This window comes from Dicentrarchus labrax, unplaced genomic scaffold, assembly GCF_905237075.1.
Source record: "Dicentrarchus labrax unplaced genomic scaffold, dlabrax2021, whole genome shotgun sequence".
NCBI classification, from domain to species: Eukaryota; Metazoa; Chordata; class Actinopteri; family Moronidae; genus Dicentrarchus; species Dicentrarchus labrax.
The window spans coordinates 6,467,419-6,491,472 of NW_026136703.1; the positions used below are offsets into that span (position 1 = coordinate 6,467,419).

The 24,054-nt window shown below is 42.2% G+C and overlaps 2 protein-coding genes across 2 annotated transcripts; one reads left to right on the plus strand and one right to left on the minus strand.

Annotated features, from left to right (window-relative positions):
* Positions 1-349: 349 nt before the first annotated feature.
* On the minus strand, positions 350-19,280 carry ctage5 (CTAGE family, member 5). The gene is given in 29 exon segments (XM_051396237.1): positions 350-1,698; positions 1,798-1,975; positions 2,067-2,119; positions 2,236-2,391; positions 3,521-3,670; positions 4,228-4,341; positions 4,480-4,565; positions 5,538-5,605; positions 5,772-5,868; positions 5,967-6,068; positions 6,152-6,222; positions 6,319-6,386; positions 6,589-6,679; positions 6,854-6,946; positions 6,948-7,037; positions 7,247-7,369; positions 7,671-7,775; positions 7,877-7,948; positions 8,105-8,215; positions 8,945-9,016; positions 9,275-9,363; positions 9,454-9,475; positions 9,652-9,783; positions 12,187-12,293; positions 12,578-12,850; positions 17,281-17,611; positions 17,770-17,856; positions 18,744-18,877; positions 19,047-19,280. Coding segments are annotated over 29 exon segments (3,411 nt in total). The 5' UTR covers positions 19,168-19,280; the 3' UTR covers positions 350-1,483.
* Positions 19,281-19,581: 301 nt separating this feature from the next.
* Positions 19,582-23,129, plus strand: gemin2 (gem (nuclear organelle) associated protein 2). The gene is made up of 10 exons (XM_051396240.1): positions 19,582-19,895; positions 20,215-20,299; positions 20,716-20,805; positions 20,919-20,978; positions 21,168-21,284; positions 21,478-21,522; positions 21,602-21,670; positions 21,817-21,927; positions 22,296-22,354; positions 22,661-23,129. The coding sequence occupies exons 1-10, from the start codon at positions 19,774-19,776 to the stop codon at positions 22,698-22,700; spliced, it is 798 nt and encodes a 265-aa protein (XP_051252200.1). The 5' UTR covers positions 19,582-19,773; the 3' UTR covers positions 22,701-23,129.
* Positions 23,130-24,054: the final 925 nt, after the last annotated feature.

The following is a 24,054-nucleotide window of genomic DNA, read 5'->3' on the forward strand; positions in this document are numbered from 1 at the left end:
GATGGGAAAAATACACGTCTATCATTTGTATTTCTAGTGATAAAGCCGCAGGTGAACATTACTTATTCAACAGGGATGTTACATCTAAAATATTAAATGATATAGTGTACAAGTCTTGTAATTCAAACTGAGTTGCAAATTTATTTCCAGAATGTTCTGTTCACCATGTTTAAAATACTGCCATTGCATGTCCTATGTACAGCATTATAGAAAACACTGATAAGAAACCAAACCTGACCTCCAATCACATTCCAAAGCTCTGTTTCTCCTGGTGGCCACTGCTGAGTTTGCTGTTATCTCCATGCACAACAAATTGAACATTATACATTAGTGAAATAGGGAGACATGGACAATTTGACAGTCTTTATTTATCTATTAATAATCACTTTTTACATAATTCACATGGGTGTCAGCTTTACGGCTTTGAATGCAGCCTCTCTTCCAGTCAGTCCACTTTTTATTCACCGCTCTGTGGCTGATGAGTCACAGCTCACCTCGGCATAACACAAGCGGCTAATATAAGCCACTTTTTTCAAGTCTAGGCCATATGCATTGTAACACGATCAAAAGCGTTGCACTGTGAAATAATAGCGTTGTTGATCAAGGCAAAGTCCTACAAATCCCACAGGGATGCCAGTGAAATAAAGTTATACACTTTTATTAGATTTTAAGAAACTGTCTCATTTGACCTCTGATGAATATTAAAATCAACTCTGTTCACTCACAGACAAGACAAGACCTGATGTGATCTGATTCAAGTGTAATCAAATCCAGGTCAACAACAACAACAGAGATGCTAAATGGTAATTTTTTCAAAATGATGGTGACAATGCCAAGTGTGTTGGTATAACAAAATATATTGTATTAGTCCTAAAAAGATGCATTTCTTCCCTGATAGCCTGTGATCATTTCAGTTTCTCTTTCTGTGCCATTGGGACGAAATGTCGACTGATAACTTACGTAAAACACTCTCATTCTCTGCCACATACCACACATACAGCATTTCTACATGCACACATTTCAGCATAAGTGCCATTAAAATCCTTTCTGGCATTATCAAGCAAACAAGCTATTATTTCTGGTTCATGTGGCAACCTTCCCACGCACAGACGTGCAGATTAAGCTGCTGTGTTCCTGTCTGTAAAAGTACACAACAGAGCCTAACCGCTGTCACTGGGACTCCACAACAACAGGGCCTACTTTCACAGGGAATATAGCTGGATGACGATGGGCAGGTGACAAAGAGAGAAGAGAGGATGTGAATAGAGAAGAAAGACCAAGCAGAGGCAGACGGATAGCAACAAAGTGGGCTAAGGAAGGCAGATGGTTTCCCCACTTTCCACTAAATACATCCTCCTGGTTAATAAGTAGATGTAAAAGAAAATATAAGGATGCAAAACAGCAGCCTGCCCAACCATCCATCTACCACCGCGTTAAACTTGAACCAGAAACATCTCACGGCTCAAAAAAACCCTGGCCGGGCTCAAATTACATCTTCGGGAGAGGGTGTGTGCTCCTCTGGCGACTGGCTGTGTGGTGGGGAGGGGAGGGACTGCTGAGGAGGGAGAGGACCCATGGAACGAGGTGGGAGGCCGTCGGGCAGAGGGGGCCGCATGGGAGGAGCGTGGTGAGGATGAGGAGGTCCGCCAGGAGGGAAACGAGGAGGGAACATCATCCCTGGGGGTGGAGGGGCCCACACTGGAGAAGGAGGAGATGAAAAGAGCGTTAGGTTAACCCTGATGGCATTTAGAGATAGCAAGGTGCTTCAAAGTTGTGAAGATAGCTGTGACTGCTTACTAGGCATCATGGGAGGGCCCCCAGGTCCCCTGGGAGGGTAGAAATCAGGAGGTGGTGGTCCATAAGGGGCTCTACGAGGAAAGGGGCCGTCCATGGGGCCCATTGGGGGTCCAGGAGGGGGTGCACCCACCATCCTTAGATCAGCTTCAGGGGGAGTCCTTCTATCACCAGGACCAGACTAGTGACAGAGACAGAAAAAGGTTAATGTTACAGAAGCTGGTCTACAGATCCAAACACACACATACTGCTCACAAAAATACATCTCTTACCTCTCTGTGTTCCTGTTCACCGGGCCCAAGGCTGTTTTCTCTGTATGTGCCATCTGCATTGAAATTAATAAATTAGATGATGAGATGAACAACCATGCAGATGGTTCATGTATGTTAGTGTTTTGAGTTTATTTACAGTAAATAAGCTATAGAGATCACACTGACTCACCTGCCATGTCTAAAGGGTGAGGGGGCCCAGGGGGGAGACCTCTGGGATGGAGAGGGCCCGGTGGGATGGAGCCAGGTGGAGGCAAATGGCCCAGAGGTCCAGGAGGAGGTGGAGGTCTCCTGTACATTGGACCTCCTGGTTCTGGGAACATATATCCTGAGAGACACACAATGAGAGACATGTGAAGGTTTATCAATATTATATCAACAGCTGTCTCCAAATAAAGCTACAATCTGTAGTGTCATGTTGATATTTCTGAAGGTTGCTCTATTTACAAATAATTGCACAACGACTGTAGACACTGAAAGTTACTGTAAGTGCAGGTGTCCCAAGTTTGGAGTCTGACAGCTTAAAATAAGAAATATGTGGGCATTTGATGGAACTGTAGTTTCCAGTGTCAGAACTCAAATTGCATTAAAAACAATACACATGCACTGTCAAAATGCATTTAGCATGCATATTCACACAGTATGACAGTGACTGTTGACTTGCACAGGTGCAACTAATAACCTAACAACAGAGCTATGGTTAATGTAATATAAGTTACATCTGTGCAGTGACAGTGAACGGGGCCTTTTGGGTTGCCAAACAGTATGCAGCCACGATGCCTTTAAAACATGCAGTAAGTACTGGGCCTGAACAGAGTCACACGGTGCACATGATGCCACACAGGTTGAATTTTTTTACACCTATATAAATAATATAATAATGATGATGGTGAAAGGTTGACGACACAGCATAAATCCAGCGTTGCCACATGCAAATCCCTGTGAGAGTGAGGATATAAAAATAAATGTTCCTTGCTGCAGTCTAAAGGCTGGTTCTCACTTTGATATGCAAGAGCAGGAATCAGCGGGAAGAGAACTGTTTTTATCTGTGCAGTCATAAGTCAGTGCTAGCATTGTCAGCACTGCACAATTGTTGTTGTTTATTGAGGTCACCTTGGCTGGAATAGAATTTGTAATTTTTTTTACAACACTGGAAAAAAAAGCTCCTTTAATTAGTTGTTTAAATGTTATCATAAGCAGTGGCTAAATGCTCCTTTTAAAAGTTTTGAACTCTTGAGCACTTACCTGCTTAGATTTGGATCAAACTGAGGAAACAAAGGGAGGACACTGATTCCTGTTAAATATGTTTTAAATCGTAATCCTTGATATGTTCAGAGGCAGGTCAGGTCTGGTCAGTCTGTGTGAGCATCACCAGGCCTTTCTAATACTACAGGTTGACCCAGCAGACGTTACTGATTCACTTTGTCTCTCTCTTTGTCTCTCTTGCACACACACACCTGGAGGTCCTAAGGGCCCGGGGGGTCCTGGTGGGGGTCCCCTGCGATCTCTCTCCCATGTAGGAGAGATTGAACCACTGTCTGAATGAGGACCTCCACTCCGCTCCATCTCCCCTTGGCCACCTGGGTGCTCCATTGGACCACGAGGCACTGTGGAGGAAAGGACCAGAGGAAAGAGACAGTAGGAGCGAAAGAGGTAGGAAAGGAGAGGTAAATGAGGTGTTGAAGGGAGAGAAAATGAGGGAAAAGGGGAGACAAAGAGGGAAGGGAACAAGCAGAACCAATCGGCCAAAGAAGAAATATCAGACCGTTGGACCAGAATGAGTGTGAATGCAAGAGAGAGACAAAGAGGAAGTGTTTTCCATGGACTCTCCAGAGCACCAACAGCATGCCAGCATACAGACCATGCTACTACACATATTTAAGCATCTACAGCTGATCATGCTACAGCCAGCTGGTAATCTCCAACATGCTGCAAGTGTTTATTGTGATGACTTTGTGACACTGAAAATGTACTGTATGTAAAATAAGATGAAAGTAAGTGTAGAAAGTGTAATTCCAATCAGCAAAACCTCATTTATAAAAGCTATACTTTAACTAACTCAACTTGCAACTTCACCACTGTAAGATATGACAAGAATGTATATGTAACTATAAGAATGTAAATTGGGAACACTATATTTATGCTTTTCTGTGTGTGTGTGTACCTCTGGGAGACAGTCTAGCAGGCGGTCCATCCATTAATGTGGGAGGAGACAGAAAAGCTCTGGTTTCAGATGCAGGTCGACCCAGAGGAGACGGGCCGTATGGTGACCTTTCAGCTGGAGGTGAAGGACAGTTTGGTGAGTGTCAAAGTCGAGGAACTCTGTAGCCTACTGCACTTCCCGGCTGGCGTCTATTAGCTAGGGGATACAATGTGAGCTCAGTAATGCGTGTGTGGTTTGTATGTGTGTGCTAACCTCTGAAAGGCAGTGGTCTAGCCAGGCTGTCCAAGGCGTAGGGATCTTTGTCGAGGGCGTCTAGTTTAAACTGCGTGTCTGTCAGCCTGTAAACAAACACACCTAGTCAATATATGACAAACATTTTCTGGACCTGACTTTGTAATGTATGCAGTATATAAATATGAAATAAACAAATCGAAAAAAAACAAACAACTGATTTCTATGAAATTCAGAATACAGTATATTTTTTGAAGTTGTACCACAGTTGGTTTCATGAGCCAGGGGCAATTTTTGAGTGCTCCTAAAAATGAGTACACCCTAAACCTTGTTTTGTTTTGAAGATATAAAATAAATAAAATGTCCACATTAAAATGTCTAAACACACTAGACTTGTGTTCTAATATTTGCTAAGTTGTGTACTTACATTATTCCAAATGTTTCTAACCATGGTCAAACCCAGAAAAATACGTAATTCTTTTCAGGTAACTGCGTTTCACCACTAACGCATTGGCACCATGTCACATTTGTGCATTCATTGTGGTTGTCTGCCAAAAGCTCTCATAAATTAACTTTTTATTCAGTTTTATGCCACATTTTTCTGACACATTTTTAGATTTTTTAAGCAGTTTGAAGGATTTAAGCCATCAGATGTCTGGATGTTAAGTTAAACAAGCTGAGCAAACGTTAGCAGCAGCTCAGCTTGCAGGCCCTCCAGGACGTCCTTTGTCAGCCAAACAGTGTTTGAGAAACACTGACTTTTAAGATTAAACTAGTTTTATCAGTGTTGTATCAGTTTAAATCAGTGGGTCCGTTTGTTTCAGAGGAGGAGGAGACCTCTGCAGATCATTCGGCTCCAGACAGAAACCTCCTGAATGATGAAGACTAAAGGATTCCTAACCGTGAGAAGCTGACTGCAGTGACTACAATGCTGGTGAAGACAACAACTCCCATGATCCCACACTACTTCCCAATGTCATCAAACTTTGTCTTTTGTTATTGTTTTGATGTGAGAGACCCCCTAGCAGCATAAATGATAGAAATGCCATGACGTTTAACTTCAGTTACTGTATGCTTACTTCTGTCTGAAGAGGGCGTTCTCTCTCCTGATGTCTGCTAGCTCTCTCTCTGCTGCTCGGGCTGCCAGCTGGAAAATCAAGCCCAGATCAGTAACGTAACACATCATACAACACCACGTACAACACATACATAGATACAGTCATCATCATGGTGGTCCAACCACTACAGCCACACCAACAATGTATGTAATGTATAATGTATTTGGCTGTAAACAAAAGTGGACTTTTACTCACCCAGTTATTGTGAGCCTTCTTCTCGTGTGCTGATATTTGAGTCTGGTAAGACTGTTTGGTCTTGTCCAGCTCTTCCTCCATCTCCTCTGCTCGTTGTCTGAAGAAAAAGTGGATGTACAGGTGAGACTGTGTTTCTGTGGATGGCGAGGATAAATGTCACAAATGTATTTGGTAACACTTTGAGGAAGTAGCTACCTATAGTTGTTGAGTTCTTCCATGGCCAACGCAATGTTTTTGTCCGCTTTATTTAACTTCTCTTCTTTCTGCAGGCGCTCTTTCTCCTCCACTGTGAGCAGCCTGCAAACACATATGTTCATCAGTCAGGCTTTGCATTCGCACTTGCTACTTCTCCTTAAATGTATGTGTGTGTGTGTCTATACCTGTGCAGCTTGAGCTCATTCTCCTGGTACATTTCTGTCATAATGTGGAGTTTCTGTTGTAGTCTTTGGACCTGAACACATGAATAAAAGGAATTAATCCAAAGCAAATGGAAGTGGAACTACAATATAATAAAACATCACAATAATACATAGTTGGGGTCAGCTACCTGATCTGAGTAGTGCTCAGAGTCTGACTGCAGAGATAATTTCTCCTTCTCCAGCTCCTTAATGCTCACTACAGGGGAAAACAAAAAACACACACATAGTGGCACATAGATTCAAAAAACATTAAATCGGTAATATGTCTAGTCTCTACACTTGTTAGAACTGTTTCTCTGTCGCCAGTGTAAATTCTAACTTTGTCTGACTTATATGTTCTGTATCTTACAACCTTGAAAACTTTGGGGAAAAAAGACATTGGTGTACAGTTGACTCACAATGCAAGTCTTCTTTAGCTTTGACTTCATCATTCAGTTTGGCAAATGCTCTGTCCTTGTCTTCATCGACTGATTTGAGGTCTGCATTCAGCTGCACAAAAACACAGCACATTAGTTGGCATTCAGTAACGTGTACATCCAGAGACTCTTAACCTAGTTTTGAATTCTACAGGCAGTTTCCAAACATCCTTAACATGCTGCTCCACTCTTAGCAGTAGCCTACATCAAATGCTTTAAAACTGTGTGCTTGTGTTCATAATCCTACCTTAGCAGCATAGATAAGTTTCTGGACTTTCTGGAGATGGTGTTGCGTTTGCACTCCGTCTCCTCTTCCATTCTCTCCTCTCCCGGCTGTCCCTATTGGACGACTCCTTCTCTCCTCCCTCACCTTCCTCTTCCTCCAGGTCTGAATCCCAAGCTTTCATCCTTAGCAGCCGATCTGTCAAGGACTGGAACGACACAAATATGTGGTATCAAACCCATTTCCAACAACATAAAGAAATGAAGGTTTTAACTAAGGTTGATCTTTTCACATCAGTTTGCAGTCTTCTTCTGTGGTAGTTCTCAAAGACATGTCCATTATTTGAAGCTCAGTCTTTAATTAGAAAACCCAGGGTATAATATACAGTAACTAGTTGCAATATACTAGAATTATTACCATTATACGCTCATCCTTGTTGGCCACATCCTGCAGCATCTCGCTGTGGGCGACCTCACACCTGCTGATCTCTGCCTCCAATTCACTAACTCTTTCCGCCCATCCCTCCACCTGCTGCCTCAACTGAGAGAGAAAGAGAAGGACAGAGAGATGAAATGATGGTGCAAGGAATAAGGGGGAATAGAGGTGGAAAGGGCAGGGACACAGTTACAAATATGCCAAGAAAAGATGGTACTATTAACAATTCTGTGTACATGTGATGCAAAGCGTTCACATATGTGATCCGACAGACTGGATGGAACTGGCTAAGCAGTACTTCAAAACTTTCATTTCAATCATGCAAAAGCAAAACCCCCTTGCATGCTACAATGTACAGTAATTGTCTGTGTGTAATGTGTGTGTGTGTGTGTGTACAACATCCCACCTGAGCATTGCTCTCTTTTAGCAGAGTGTTCTCCTCTCCAGCCGTTTCCAGATTCCTCTGTAGTCTGTCACTGTTCATGCTGTACACTTTCAGAGTGGTTTGTGCCTAGAGACAGACAGACAGTGACAACGTGGAGGGAAAAGATGAAGCATAAAGGAAGAGAGGAGAGGAATTTGTTGTGAAGTTCAAAGATGAGAGTACTGCACCTGCTCGTCCTGTGACTGGAGGTCTTTAGATTCTTCTTCAAAAGTTTTCATGCCCTCTTCAAGCACTGCTATCTGGAAGGAAAAAAATAATCCACTCTATCAATGTCACACTATTGCAATGGATTCTCGTTCCTATTCAAATGTGAGTCCTGAATGATAACTGTGGATGCAGTCAACTAGACTTTGCCAGTTTGGTGTTGTAGTTGCTATAGTAGTGTGTGCTCCTACCCTTCTTTCTTGCTCTATCCTATGTTCTCTCTGCTGTTCCAGTTGATCTTTCAGTTGTTCAAGATCCCTCTCCAGCTCCTTTTTAGCTTGTCCCAGCTGTCTGGCTTTGCTCTGGAAGAACAGAAAAACATGATGTGTTTAGAAAACTCCTTCAAGTGAAAGCAAAAGAGTAACAGAGTGTGGAGTGAACATGAAGAGCCACAGTGCCAAGGTGTGATTAATCATTATTCTAAATTGGTGAAGCAGCAAAACAAATTTAAGACCTTAAAAGCAGGTATATAGAATATTTTTATAATAATATATCAAATGACAATGTAGAAGTGGTCGCATGTAGTGATGGACCTTAAGAAAATTCTCAACTGAATCTGCAGCTTCCCCTCAGCTTAACAAAGCTTCATAGTGAGTTTCAACTCACTGTTTAGTTGCCCAGCCCACAGGCAGCTGTTTTCAGTGTAAAAGCCCTAAAAATCTACAGTATACTTCTTACTCAGCACCAAAAAGCAGACAGACACACTTAGCAACTAGCTGGTGAACACAGTGAAGTATCTGACAGAAGTATGGACAGAAACATGACTCAAAAGTTATTGCAGATTACATTTCAATGACATTAGCCAATTTGGGGAAAATGCACACACATTAAAATATCTTAAAAAAATCTGCTTTATTAGGTAAACCATTTAAAACAGTCCAATGATTTAAGAAGCAATTAACTGAAGTTACATCTAATAAACAACTGACTTCTAGCAAAACATTATACAGAAGTCTGTAGTTCAACAGTGTGGTTTTGTTTCCAAATAGTTAGAGATTTCTTAATCTCACGTTTTTTTCTCTTTGCCTTACCTCCAGATGTTCTGTCTTTTGGGTTTGGGCCAAGACACCACTGTCCCTCAGTGAACTCTCCAGGTCATCATGCTGCAAATGACACAAAATGAGGAAATAAATGTCAGCAAATGTGGGCATGACTCATGATGGTGATGACTAAAAAGCATTTTATCAGGATTTAAACTTGTGTTCATTATGGTCTGCAATCTCTTTGTAATGAGAGTGTTACTCCTTTTTTATCACACGTCAGACAACATGCAACTTCTAATTCAGACTTTTTTCACACCATGGAGTTCAGTTAAAAACAACCAGTGTTGTGTGTCAGTCAGCATTGGCACCAGAACCAACCTCTTGTTGACATTTGCTGAGAGTCTCAAGGACTTTACACTTTTCATCCAGCAGCTGTGCAACCTGCTCTGCCATCCACCGCTCTCTACCTGAAAACATATACAGTGTGCAGAGAGGTTAAATTGGCAGTGTTCAGATCATAAAAATGTCACATCAAGGAATCAGTACTGAGAACTTACTTCGATACATTCTGCTTTTGACCTGTAAGAAATAAGAAGAAAACGATGATGAACAAGTAGTCATAAAAAGGGATTAATCTGTTGATAAATGGGCCGATTGTGGTCTGTTTGTGTCTATCTTTGAATCAACAGCGCCACTACAAATTTCTGCTAAAATCTTTGTGATGTTGATGTGTATATACATGGCTGTGTACTCACAGAGCTGTAACATCTACAAGTGAACAAAAGCACTGTCACCAGCCCCACCAGACTGGAGAAGAGGACTGGTTCCCATGGCACCCCGTACAGGTCCGGCCCGGGTCTGATGTCGTCAGGCAGTGATGATACAACCTGAACCAAGAGGAAGGAGCTGTTTATTTTAGGATCTGGTTTTAATGAGCATCTTTAAAAAGAGGTGTGTGACCCTTGTAAGTCAACATTAGGTTTACTCTATTTAACTTTGTGGATTATAGACAAAGGAGGAAGGAATACTCATTGTGGACGTCATGATCAGCTCCTTAGTACTACATGGCTGGCCTACATACTTCTAATAAAGGAATAAGAGACCACCAGCTGTCTTACAATTGCACAAGGAACCAAACAGCTTTCTAATTTCACCCTCAAGTGGTTGTAATGTTTTAACAATCGCCTACTGAATGTGTATATATAACAAATGTGAGTTAGTCGATATTGCAAGTAGTAGTAGCCTTGACTACTCAGCCATAACAGTTTAATACACAGCTGTTTCACAAACTGTGTGATAGTACAGAGTAGGTAGCATATGTATCTGCTACGAGGACATTTCAAAAACACAAGCATATTTTAGCTAAAAGAATAGAAACATCTGGAAGGCACAACACCACATGATCTGACACACTGAGGTTACTATCAATTGGCTAGCTAACCATTACTAGCTAACTCTGTGAAAAATGACAAACACATCTCAAAAAGCAACATAAAACCTCAGTGTAATCTTGGCAGCGGGTAAACAGCACTGGTAGGACACACATGTATTCAAGCATGAGCTGTACAAAATTCAAATACGCAGCAATAATATTAATACTAAGAGCTGTTCTCGGCTGCTTGACACTCCGCTACGTTGTGTCAGCTGTGACGGCTAGTTAGGAAATGCTAACGAAACCTGCCACATAACGTACATCCTTCACTTTCTCCACGGCGATACTGTAGTAAGCCTCTGCCGTCGCCTGAAAGTCGACCGCTTCGCTCGCCAACTGGTCGCTCGTCGTGTGTTCCGCCATTTCCGAATTCGTTCATTCGGTTATTATTTTAGCGATATCTTTCATTTAAACTGACACTGATGAGCAGAAACTGAAGCCATCAACCGGGTAAGCGGCGATTTCACATCCTATTCACAACACCGACGCTCAAGAGTGGACCACGTGACTTCACACGTCGTAGGGGGAGCTCGGATGTTGAATTCTCTCTACAAACTGTTCGTAAATATTTTGCTACACTGCTATTACTTAGGAAGTTGATCACACAATAAGCATAATATATATGAATAATTCAGAAATAAATAGAATTTGATTTTTAAGCACTCATAGGCTCATGTAGATATAATTACACCCCCGCCCGCACAAATGGTTCACTCGCAACGTCACCAATTGTAAAATGCCACACTGGCACATCGGAGTACTTTCACAGTGACACCAACAGAAACAGGTGTCAATACATTTAATGGCGTATTCTCATTGTCGTCTTCGATTATCTCCTGAATAACTAATATAAGTCTTTTCAAACCTCATACATAAGTATGTTTTTACACAAAAGCCATCACTCTGGAGCACCGTGCGACCATGTGTCACTCGTGTTGAGTTACGGCCTCTGGCTAATAACAAGCTGCTAAAGTAGGACACAGGTGAAGACTTGACTCAGTCCGACGTATAACTTTCACCAAATGTTTCAAAAGGTACTCACCACACTGGCCTCAGTTTGGTCCATTTGAAACTAGAGAATCACTTGCCCTCTCAAAACATTTGAAACAATTTGCCTTTAAAGCAGGTGGATTGCCAGCTGGATCAGCGTGTGTTATAGATCCACAAGCACTGAGGAATGTGAGTGATGTTGAGGGAGCCAACCTCGCTTGACAGCTGAGAGGAAGGCAAAGCTGAATGCCAGAGGGACAGTCAGATCAACATGCCACAAGTTCAGTCAGAGTCTTAAAGAACCAGACTCCACAGTGTAGACACTAGAGGAACACCTGTGTGGAAGGTGGGTCAGGGGGTCCTGAGATATATCCTATCTCCAACCAAAGATTCCTTGTACAAAATGATCCAAAGTAGCCTGTGGACCTTTAAGTTACTTGACAAAACATGTTTAAAACTGGGTCAGACAAAATTTATGAGTAAAAAAATGAAACCCTGCTTTACCTCAGTCATCATATCTATGAAAATGCTGTGATTGAAGAAAACTGAAATAATATCCTCAGTTTTATAAACTGGTGTTTTTTTACATTTGGTCTTGTGATTGTTTTATATTCTGAATGGTGTTCAAAGTATTTTCTGTTAGGATTTCAATTGATTTTCAATCAATGTGAAATAATGAAACACCCCTCTGAAACACAGTGGTTGTCTCTGTACACTGTATATAAAGGTATTGGGAAGAAACCTGAAAGATTATGAAGATTAAAGAAAAAACTAAATGTGTTGTAGCTGTGTAGTTAAAAAGATACACTTATGGTTTGGATCATTTAGTGATCATTTAATCTATGTTTCGCTCACATGGGTATCTTACCTGTAAAGTCAGCCATATGAGAAGTTCCGTTGTTGCATGGACATGAGTGGTTGAGTCTTCAGCAGTCTGATGAACAAAGTCCAGAATCTGCTTCATTACCCCTGGAGCTGGAGTTGCAAACATAATGGGATTTAAAATGTAAGCGTTCCTCCTTTGTCACAATGATATTGGTAATACAGCATTATTTGAGATCAACACAAAGCTTTTATCTTTGTTTAAGTGTATTAAAATATAAGTAATGTTCTGGCCCTGCCATAATGTTCCAGGTTGTGAGCTTGTGTGTTGAAGGAATGAGGATGCAGCAGGTCGAGTAGCGCTCCTTCTCATATATTAATATCTTTTAATCATCTTTGAATCCCTCTTGATTAAGGCATACTTGAGTCATCCATACCTTCCAGTGGCTGTGGTGGCCCTGGCTGAACATGAGCTCTCTCTATGCCTCTTGTTTCCTTCTCTCCTGTTTTCTCCTCCTCAGTTACCCTCTCTTTTTCTGTGCCTCCACTATTCGGTTGTCCACCTTTCAATTCATCCATCCGTTCATCTCTCTGGACGTACTTATCCAGGCCTCCAGAGGAATCTCCCATCTTACTTGACTCTGCCTCAGTGGCCATTTTCTTATCTCCACTGTGAGCTGAACAGGAATCACCGACACAGCTGGCCTCAGCTGTATTTAACAGGGAAACACATGCACTCTGATTGAGATCATTGCAAGTCAAACTTATACTAAGATTAAATTATTAAATTAAGTTATAGTATCAATAATATCAGCCATGATCTTTGAGGCCTTGTAGACAAAAATACCTTGACGGTTTGTGTTAGTGAGGTCTGATTTCCCTGTGTTGAAAGTCTCTCTCACTCTCGCCAGCAGCATTTCTAGCTTCTGAAGTGCGATGAGCGTCTTGGTCTTTTCTTTGTCCTCATGTGGTGCATCCACGAGCCTCATGCTAGGAGCAACCAGTGTCTCCCTGTGGTAATGCAGAAGTCTTTCTATATCCGACAATATAGACTCATCATCATCGGGGTCATCGGTCATGGTTTCAGAGCTTCCTAAAATGTAATCCAAAAACTGCAGCTTGTGCCGCCCAAAGAGCTCAATCAAAAGAGTCATCTCATCCTCGCTCATGTGGGCGAGGAGGTTCTTGTAATGTTTGGAGAGGGTTTGTGTTTGGAGGGGACTTCCTGTGTTTGGAGACAGAGAACTGGGCTGAGAATGGGTCTGAGTCGGGGACGGAGTCGAGGATGTCTGGACGAAGGGAGGAGGAGAAGGCTGCTGTTGCGACAGGGTGATGGGAGAGTCTGCATGCAAATCTTCAACATGAACCCGACTTGAATCTGTAGTGGAATCCAGTTCTTGTTCGGGGGTCAGAGAGGCTTGTGCCTCAGATGTGTCGCCTGTGTTAGAATCTAAAGTCGGGGCAGATTCTGTGGATTCTGTGGCAGTCGGCTGGCTGAGAAAGCTAAAGGTGTTTTTGAAAAGGCCAAATGCTCCTCCACTTTCAGCCTCTGCTGTCCCTTTATTCTGACCATCAGACACGTGTGGAACAGCATGTTCAGATATCACAGCCTGACTTTCAACGGGGTCACTGGATGAAACTGAAATTCCCGTTTCTCCCTCTGCCCTGAACTCCACTGTACTATCATCAGAGTTTATTTGCTCTGTTTTCTTCTCAGTGGAAACCCCATTGCTGCGTGTTTCAGTGACTTCGGGCTTAGTTTCATCTCCCTGATGGAGCACTTGGTCGTCGGAAGGGTCTGTGTTTTCTGCCTCACTGGAATTCAGTTGATCATCTTCTTTCTTCTCAGTTGTCTGGGCAAGTAAAATGTGACTGGGAAGGCTATTTTGGCCAGTCTCACCTGAATACAGCAGATCATTATCAGTGTATTTCCCACTCTGATTAACTCCCAGAGGACTAAGATTAGAGTTAGCATTGTTGCTTTTGATGTCTTCATCGCCAGTTAAATTTGATTCTGTGTGTTTTTTCTCATCCTGCTCGTTTTTCCCCTCATCAGCCTCAGCATCATTATTTCTTTTTTCTTCCTCCTGTTTACTGTCCTGATCTCTGTCCACATCCCGCCCGTCTGCTAATGTCTGATCATTATCGGCCATATGATTTTGCTCTCCTGTCTCTAATGAGTTCAGTCTGTTCGCAGAATCGTTTCCATCTCTGTCCATCACAAACCCATCTGCGCTGGCTTGAGGACAAAGCTCATTTGGACATTTCAGGCTCCCCTCTCCTTCTTTGTCCCTCCTCTCCCCCTGCACATTCTCCTCAGCCTCCTCCTGTTGTGTGTTTTCCTCCAGTGTCTTCTCTTCTTCTATCTGTGGGTTTTCGGTCTGTCTATTTTCAGCCTGTGTGGATGTTTCTGACTCTGGCCTGTCAATGTCTATCTGCTGCTGCTTCTCCTCTTCTTTTACCTCATTCACTTCCTCCCGTTTCTCCTCTCCCTTACCTGCCACTCCCTCCCCTTGCTTTTCTCCTTCCTCTAACTCCCTCACCTCCTCCTTGTTGTCCTCTTCTTTCACCTCCACCTTTAATTGCTCCCCCGCCTCCTGCTTTTCCTCCTTCTTTAACTCTTCTACCTCCTCCTGTTTCCTCTCTTCCATTAACTCTTCTACCTCATCCTGCCTTTTCTCCTTTAACTCTTTCCTTTTCTCCTCTCCCTTTAACATCTCTCCGTCCCCCTGCTTTTCCTCCTCCTCTAACTCCCTCGCCTTCTCCTTGTTGTCCTCTTCTTTTACCTCCACCTTTAATTGCTCCCCCGCCACCTGCTTTTCCTCCTTCTTTAACTCTTCTATCTCCTTCGGCTTCTCCTCCACTCTTAAGTCCTTCACCTCCTCCTGTTTACTCTCTTCCATTAACTCTTCTACCTCATTCTGATTTTCCTCCTTTAACTCTTCCCTTTTCTCCTCTCCCTTTAACTCCTCTCCCTCCCCCTGCTTTTCCTTCTCCTTTAACTCCCTCAACGCCTCCTGTTTTTCGTCCTTCTTTAGCTCTTCTATTTCTTCCTGCTTCTTCTCCTCCCTTAAGTCCTCCACCTCCTCTTGTTTCCTCTCTCCCTTTATGTCCTTCACTTCCCGCTGCTTCTCTTCTTCCTTTAACTCGTCCACCTCCTTTAACTCGTCCTGTTTCTCCTCTACCTTTAACTCTTCTATCTCCCCCTGCTTTTCCTCTTCCTTTGACTCCTCCACTCTCTCAGTCTCAGTCTCTGTATCCTTCTCAGTTTCATTAACAGGTTTCTTCAGCACATGTGCGTCACCATCACGTTGTTGAGTATGCGGGGACACAGAGTCTGCATTGTCCATCTGTGTTGTGCTCTCACTAGTGGGAGACATTTTTCTCTCCAATTCTGGTGCATTTTCAGTCATAGTTTGTGTACGTCTGTTAGTAGAATGGGATGATCCAAACTCCTGAGAGCTGCCCCCAACACAATGCCCCTCTCCCTCCTCTTCTAACTCACCCTGATGTGTGTCTGCTTCTGTGTTATTATCAACTATAGCCAGTGAATCTGAATGAGCAACATCACTGTGAGCAGGTAAAGTGTCATCCTCACTGGAGACGGGTTCATTTCTCTCCTCGGCTGAGCCTGATGATAAGAAAGGCTGACTCTCTCCACTGTTCTCTTGTGCGCCACCACTGACATGACTGTATTCTGCTGAGTCATCATTCTGAGCCGCTGCATTATTCCCTTCACCTTCCTGATAATCACTACCGGTGCCAGTTTTAACGGATGGATCTGTGGATTCTTCCGTGGTATCAATCTGATTTGGGCTCTCTGCCTTCTCCTCAACCACGTCCTCTGTTTTATCCTCCTCACCTATAGATAGTCCCGTGGAGTTTGAATTTAAATCCACAGAACTGGAGTTGGAACCTAAGTGGATGTCAGACTGTGCCAAAAAATCCTGATCAGTCTCGCTTGTGGTTTGCATTTCTTCTTCTCCTATCTCTCTGTTGTCATCCTCACCCTCATTTTCTATTGATGTGAGCACCTGGTGATCTTTACCCTCCATTTCTTCAACTGTTTCCCTATCTAGCACTGTTGTCTCTTTGTTGTCATCATCTAGAACATTATCCTGCTCTTCTTCCTCACTGCCTATTTGAAAAAAGCTGTCGAGCGTGGAAGACATTCCACCTGCAGCCTGAGACTTCTCCCCTAACTTGGCCTGAGGAGAAATATATTTTTTATCGACCTTAGATTCTGCATCTTCAGGTAAGACACTATCCTTGCTAATGTCTGAAGTACCAATATCATTGTCATCACTGTCAGCAGTGAGTGGCTCTGTGGTGCCAGGCATTGTCTCTGTCTCTGATGGGGTTTTTTGGTCTTTTGGAGTTTCTTCCACCTTTGCTTTATTGCTACTTTCTGTCCTTACCTCCTCTGTCCATGCAGGTTGTGACTGATCCACATTCTCTGAACCTGTTGCCTGCTCTAAGGTTCCATCCTCTTCTGTCTCCTTAACACCACTTCCTGTACTCTCATCAACTTCACTCTTGTCTTTACTGAAGCCTAAAATGTCCCCGATCCCCATATCAAACCAAGAACTAGATGCTGGCTGGTCTTCCTCCTCCTGGGTTGTCTCATCTACCTCTCCTTCAGTTGTTGTCTCGTGCTCTGACTCTTGATTGGTCCGGCCGAACCCCAGTGTGCTTGACAGTCCGTTTCCTAGCCAATCCAGTGTCCCCATGTCTGTCTTCTCTTCTTCGTGTAATTGGCTACCTTCTAGGTCCAGAGACATCCTCCTACTCCTGAATGTCTCTGCTGGTTCCTGTTCTTTATCGCTTTCTCTTTCTTCATCTTGCTCTTTTTCTGCGGTGTCTGTTTTTTTCTCTCCTCCGAAGCCAAGCCACCCAGTCATGGTTGAAGTGAAAGAATCATCGGTTTCTCTTTCTTCTTCTTTACTTATCACAGCATCATCCGGTTTCCCCTCTCCTCCCAACCCAAGCCACCCTGTCACCGAAGAAGCAAGAGAAGCCTGTGTCTCATGTGTCTCGTCTTTTTTCTCTCCGTCAGCCAAAATGCCAGGTTCTTCCTCTGCATCCAGACCTAACCATCCTGTCACTGAGGAACTGAACCAAGGAGAGGAAGCAGACCCACCTTGTTCATTCGGAGTCTCCTGTGCTTCCTCGTGAGTCCCGGCAGCAGCATCACCGCCATTTTTGCTTTCGTCCTCTTCTGTCGGTGTGCCAGCAGCGTCCTGGGTTGAGGCTGGAGGTTCTGTAGAGACATCTGGAGGTGTTGAAGGACTTTCAGCGTATGTGTCATCTGTGGTTTGGGTGATTTCTGACTCCTGGTTTTTGATTTTCTCATTGTCATCATCATCATCATCATCATCATCATCATCATCATCATCATCATCATCATCACTGTCCAGATGACTGGTGTCAATGGGAAAACCAGACTCATCCATACAGAAAAAATCTGATTTCTGAATGAAGAGAGGAAAGGAGGGCTTATTCATACTCATAATATACCAGTTTACTAATTATTTATTATATTTCTTTACAATTATCTGTTATAGTTATTATGAAAGTAGTATTGTAAGTAAGTAAGTATGTTTATCTACTGAAATCAAAGCTTGTTTACCTGCGTTTCCACTACTTTCTCCATAGTTGCATGAACCTGCTCCTCTTTCACAGCATCCTTTGGGAAATAACCAAACTGTTTGTCAATCTGAAAGAAAAAAGGAAGCAACAATCATAGTTCTGTAAAGCCACAGCAGCATTGTGTAAGAACTGAAGGAAGGAGCGCACAATGATCAAGAGGAGAGAAACAAAGAAGGCAAATTAAATTTCATTTTACAGTCCTTATCAGTGTCACTTAGAATAAATTATAGTTAAGTGATGTCAGAAACCAGACTCACTGTGAAGCTGATTACCCCATAGCACACAAAGACATTGTATAAAAACTCTTAGAATTCAATAGGATACTTTAGATTGCAATATATGGCTTTCAAAAGATTACTCTGCAGTCTGGCTTTTGTATCATTTCTGTCTTAACCTTATACCAATCGTCTGTCTCTGCTGTATATGTAAGCTTATGTGAATATAAAACACACAGCGATGTTTTGTTGACTTTTATTTCTGCACACATTTTCCTCACAAAGGTTTTGATGTCAGATTTAACTCTAATCTTGTACTTCATTGTACTGACAATGTCCCATATTCAGCAGACAGCAGAACTATTTACAGTCCATCCAACTCATTTCATATGTTTCGCCTCAGTCCTAACAAGCATTTTTGTGTATTCAGGTTTACATTTGTTTTAGACACTCCTCTGTTAAAAAAGAAGGTTCAGGTTAGTATTTGCTTAAGACAAAAGCCACTCAAAGCAGTTTCACTCATTCTGTCTGCTATAGTACATAATTATACAAGTGAATTGGAGTGCTCTCACAGACAATTGCGTCTATCAGGTACAGCGTTAACATAACTGAGCCAATCAGTGCTGAGAATCTGAGAAGTCTGTATTATAATCAAGACTAATCTCTTTATCCTAGAACCTGAGGTGAGGCGATTGTTTGAGTTGGGTGAGTTAGAAGTTGAGGGAGATATCGGACTCACACTTCCAGCCCAGAGGTCTTCCCTCTTTCCGGTCAATTTGTGGTAAACGAAGATGGTGTCTCCTCGTCTAAAGCTCAGGAAACGGCAGTCTTTTGCATGGTGGTCTTTGATGGCCTGCACTCTGCTCATCAGGCCTGCACACAGACAGCAAGAGACAGACACAAAGAGGTGATTCAAATAAAAAATGGATGCATGGATTTAATGTAGATTAAAAAAATCATCATTAAGAAAGTTTTTTCAACTGATTTACATATTACATATTAAGTAGATATCATAAATTAGAATTACTAGTGTAGGACTTACTTTCACACTCAGAATCTCCACAGATCTTGTAGTCAGACAACAATCCCAGATTTAAATGAGGTAAAATCACAAAAACCATGCATGTACCCCACAGGATTTTGTAAGCCAGCGAAACAGCCATTATTGTTGTTAAAACAGCAGTGTATCAGGAAGAAATGTCCATAATGAGGGGAAATAACTCCGGCCAGTTGTGCTGGCAAGTGGACATTGCCTCTAAGCTGTTGCTGTCATGAAGGCTCAATACTAAATGAGAGAGCTGAGATAAGATAGAAGGCCAGCATGAGGATACGCTAATTATTAACATCCTAGAGCTGCTTGCAATACAAAATATTATCTGGTCACTGGTCAAAGGTTTTTATTTTATTATATAGTTTAATATTCGTGGGAGAAAATCACTGTGAAATAAACAAACAAACTTGGCGGCAGATGAATGTTTTGCCATCCTAAAACGTGGACATTTTGTGGACTTCGCCCTTTCCCTAAAAAGCTGACAACACCGCTGGCGTTTATTACCATGGCAACCAACGCCGCGCACAAAGACAACGTCATCCCTCCGCGTTGACGATCCAATATGGCTGCCTAGTTTGTGAGTAGTTTCACCACCTGTGATCATTTCATTGTTTTGGCCACCACATGGGATTTGTAGTTGTAAGTCGGCGCTTCGTTCGTGCTTGGCAACATTGAACCTCATACGTTCGGACAGAACTCAGCTCGCAGTTGATAGAAAATGAAGTCGGACGTGGAGGAGTTAATGCCGAGGCTGCTGCCCGTTGAGTTTGGACCCAGTGCAGAGGACCTGGACCTCAATGAACCGCCGAGAAACCCCCGGGAATACCTCCGACAAGTCCAGTAAGTGCACCTTAAACTTACCTAACTCTTAAACTTAAACTTAAACTCCCCCTTTTCCCGTTTGGACAGAGTCTGTTGGGAGTACACTGTACTACACTGCTGCTGTCAACGGAAGTACTGTCAATATACTGTTAGTAGTATCAATTAATATAATGTATCAAGTCAGAAAGGAGAATTTTACTGTGACAGTCAGTGTTATAATACCTATTGTTTTGTGCTTCCGTGCTGTTTCCTCAACTGTACTTACTGTTACTTTGTGAGTAGAGTGCATCACTTGAGCCAGTTCGTCATGTGTTTGAATGGTGAGTCTGTCCGTCAGGTTGGAGGCATCACAGTGTCCGGAGGTGGTGGTTGCTCAGATTGACCCCAAGAAACTGAAGAAGAAACAAACAGTTAATGCCTCTGTGAGTAAATGATGCATGTTATTTAAGCTCCACTGCATAGAGATACAGTGCAGCATCTACCTTATTGATCCTGTAATTTGTACAGTTTATTTGAGTTTATATTATATTTAAGTAAAGTAGGATGGATATTACAAAGGTTGCAAATGTTGTACTTGGATGCTGTGCGGTAATAAAAAAAACATATGTATGTTAAAATAAAGGTACAATAACTGAAGCAGTATTTTGTTTCGAGAAATATAAATCAAATCAGTTTTATTAGTAGTCCCGCTGTTTACATGAAGTATTGAATGAGCTACTGGGGAACACATACTCAGTATTAGCATGTATGATATTAGATGGGATGAGAAAAATGTACCATATTCTACTTCTTTAAGTATTCCTTCAGTTGTCTGGTAACTGTGTGTTGTGTGTTGCAGGTGGCAGGCTGTCATGTTGCTCCAGTGGGTTTCTCCCCCAGTCTCCATTGGCAGCAGCAGCAAGTCAGTCACTTCTCCGATGTCAGACAGGTAAAAGAAAACACAGAAAAACAACTTTCTTTTCTCAAGTGTTTGTTGAAAAGGGCAGAGTGCCGTTCTGTAAAGACAACCTCTGGATTGTGGGTTCTGCTTTTTGCTTTCAGAGCATCACAAAGAACAGGAAACACTGGAGCAGACAGACTCTGGACGACAACGTGCTGATGGTGAGGAGACTGCATGGTCACACGGTTCATTCAATAATTTCACCTTGAGGGCATTGGTTTCAGTGTTTAAGCAGAATCGCATTCTAATCACTGCAGAGTTGATATCGATATATATATATATATAAGACCAGAGGCAAAAAGATTTTGCTTGTTATAATATCAAATTTTTTTTGTGTGTGTGTCCCACAGCCAAAGCTTACAGATGAGGAGGGCTGGAAGAGGTTTTGTTTAGGAGAGACGGTCTATCTGGGGACTTCGTCCTGTCACACAGATGCTGAACCAGAGCCAGCACTGGACTATAGCAAGGTTGTATTAAAATGTGTTTGTGTGAGGAAAATGATGGTAATGGTCCTGCAAGATTGTAATCAGCAGACAAAAAGTCAACGGTCACTTTAAAGTGAAATACTAGACTGCAGTCTGCAAGTTGTTCCACAACAGTGTCAAACCTAAACTGATTCCAGCAATAACTGTTGCTTCTCTGTCATGTGTCTGCATTCAGGTGGGCTTCCCTCCCTTCCTAAGCATAGTGAGCAGGCTGAACCAGGTAAACAGCCTTCTCATTTAGACATCACAGTCACACTCTAAACCAGTTCAGCAGTCTGATCATTATGTGCCTGTTTCAGTCCACAGTGCTGATGGTGATGGAGATTCTGATCAGTTGGTTTGAAGAACACGAGTTTGTTCCTCAGTTGGTGAGTGTTGTTTATTAAGTCACTCCGCATTTTACAGTTGCTTGCCAGCCTTTCACAAGTCTACAATCACACTGCAGTCCTAATGTCTGGTAATTATGTATTTACTGAATCCTTTTAAAGTAGTTTGACCTGTTTGTTTATCATAGGGTCGCTGGTTGTATTCTTTGTTGGCCTGCCTGGAGAAGCCTCTGCTGCCTGAAGCCCACTCCTGCATCAGGCAGTTGGCTAGGAGATGTGCTCAGCTCCGCAGCACACTGGTACGAGTCACTTTGTACCCCCGTCCCCCAGCCTGTGTTGGTCTACTACTGCCATCCTGTGTAGTACTGTCAGTGTGCGTTTGCTGAACTCTCGGATCCTCCTTTCTCTCTTCTGTATTTAAGTGGAAATGTACAAGTGTCTGTTTTTGCTTCATTTGGTCTTTCTTTGGTGCTAAAACCTCACTGCTGAAGTGTCAGTGCTACACTTCACACTCTAGTGCATCCTGTCAACGTAGCTCTTGCATATTTATTTCAGTACTGTATTTAAATGTAAACTGTTCACAGCAAGGTTTTTGTGTCAGAATTGTGATATATTGATATAGAGCTGACAGTATCTGTATGTCTGTCCTGCTTTTATGACTCCACAGGAGAGTCAGGAGGATGAGAAACTGCCTGCCCTCAACCTGCTCATCTGTCTTGTTGCCAGGTATTTGCAGAGTCCAAATAGTTTATATTGGTCAGGTTGCATAACGCTTTTTTAAAATATATATATATATATATATATATATATATATATATATATATATATATATATATGGTTGGTCATATTAAATTGCAAAGAAAGTAAGAGGTTGTGGTCCTAACTTACAAATATCTAGTTTGTTGTAACAGTGACTTTACCAACATATTACAATCTGATATAGATGACATATGCATACCATGTCAGATTAAATCTGTGTGATAAACACTGTATATATGCAATGACAATAATTTCCTTGTGTCTGTCCTGCAGATACTTCGAGCAGAATGACCTGGCAGACCAGCCGGAGTGAATGCAGGGTTGAACTGTAGTGACTGGTATCAACAAGACATTGAGGAGTATGTTGTTACTGATGCAGCATTCAGACAGCGGGCTCTACAGTCAAACAACAAGAAACCCACAGGAAATTGAAGATGGAGGCTTTTTGCCAGCACAGTAAAATCAGTGGAAAGAAAGGAGCCAACAGTGCACACAACCATGTAGGTGGTGGCTCTCCACAAGACGGAATCAACGTTGAGGACAGAAGAGTGGATCGTGAACTCAACCTGTATTATTTCAAGTAACTGGAATGGACCTCTGCTGATACAACTGGGCCGAAGTCAAAGCAGTATGATTATTTTTAAGAGGAAAATAAATATTTTTTTCTTTGAATTTAGTCCTGAGGTTCATGGTTCTATAAAGTGTAAAAATGTGTCTATTAAACTGAAGATTTGTAGGATAACTACTACTGTGGACACCGTGTTCTTGGTCATCATGTATTTAGGACCCTACAAGTGTGTGTGTGTGAAAATCTGCAGACAGAAGTACTGCATATATCACCAACCAGAAACCTTCATACACACATTAATAATCCAGAGGATTTATCTGTGTGGCCTTCGAGGTCACCTGACTTTTTCTATCCCGACCAGCTCAGGCAGGGTTTCTGCAGGATACATTTTAGACTTAAATTACATTTATAATGTTCTTAAAGACCCATTTTACATACATACTGGCAAAGAAAGGACCATGGATATGAAGGAAAATTGAGTCCACGTTGATTTCGATATGTAGTTGTTACAGCACGATCAATATAAAATGTTCACCAAAACATTTAAAAATGAGTGATGTTAAATATCAATTTTTAAGACCTGTCAAAAGCCATATTTTAAGGTTGAAACTTGGCATGGCTGCCAGGAGCCAGCCACACCTCAGATCAGTTTACCAATATCAGTATTATTTTTCCATATTTGCAAAATGAGAAGTGAATGTGGATTAAAAATAGAATGATATTGCTATACCCTACTGAGGGCTGTAAATACATAGTCAATTCTACAGTTTTTACAGCCTTCAGTATAAGATGTGCTGTTCTACCCAGTCTAATGCACCCGACCTTGAAATGGAGACATAATAGAGCTGAAATTACTCATCATGTCAACCATCCTAATTGCTGTGTCAATTGCTGCCACGCTCCAGCTTTTAAAACATGATTTACAAATTGTCCATCTACAGCACTGTTAAACCAGATTATAAACTAATGCTAACAGATTTTGGGGACTGTTGGTCAGACAAAAGACATCTGAAAATGTCACCTTAAACTCTTTCATTTTGGCAATTTACAGACCAAATTCCAATCTGATTAGTTGATAATAAAAATACCAGTTTCAGCC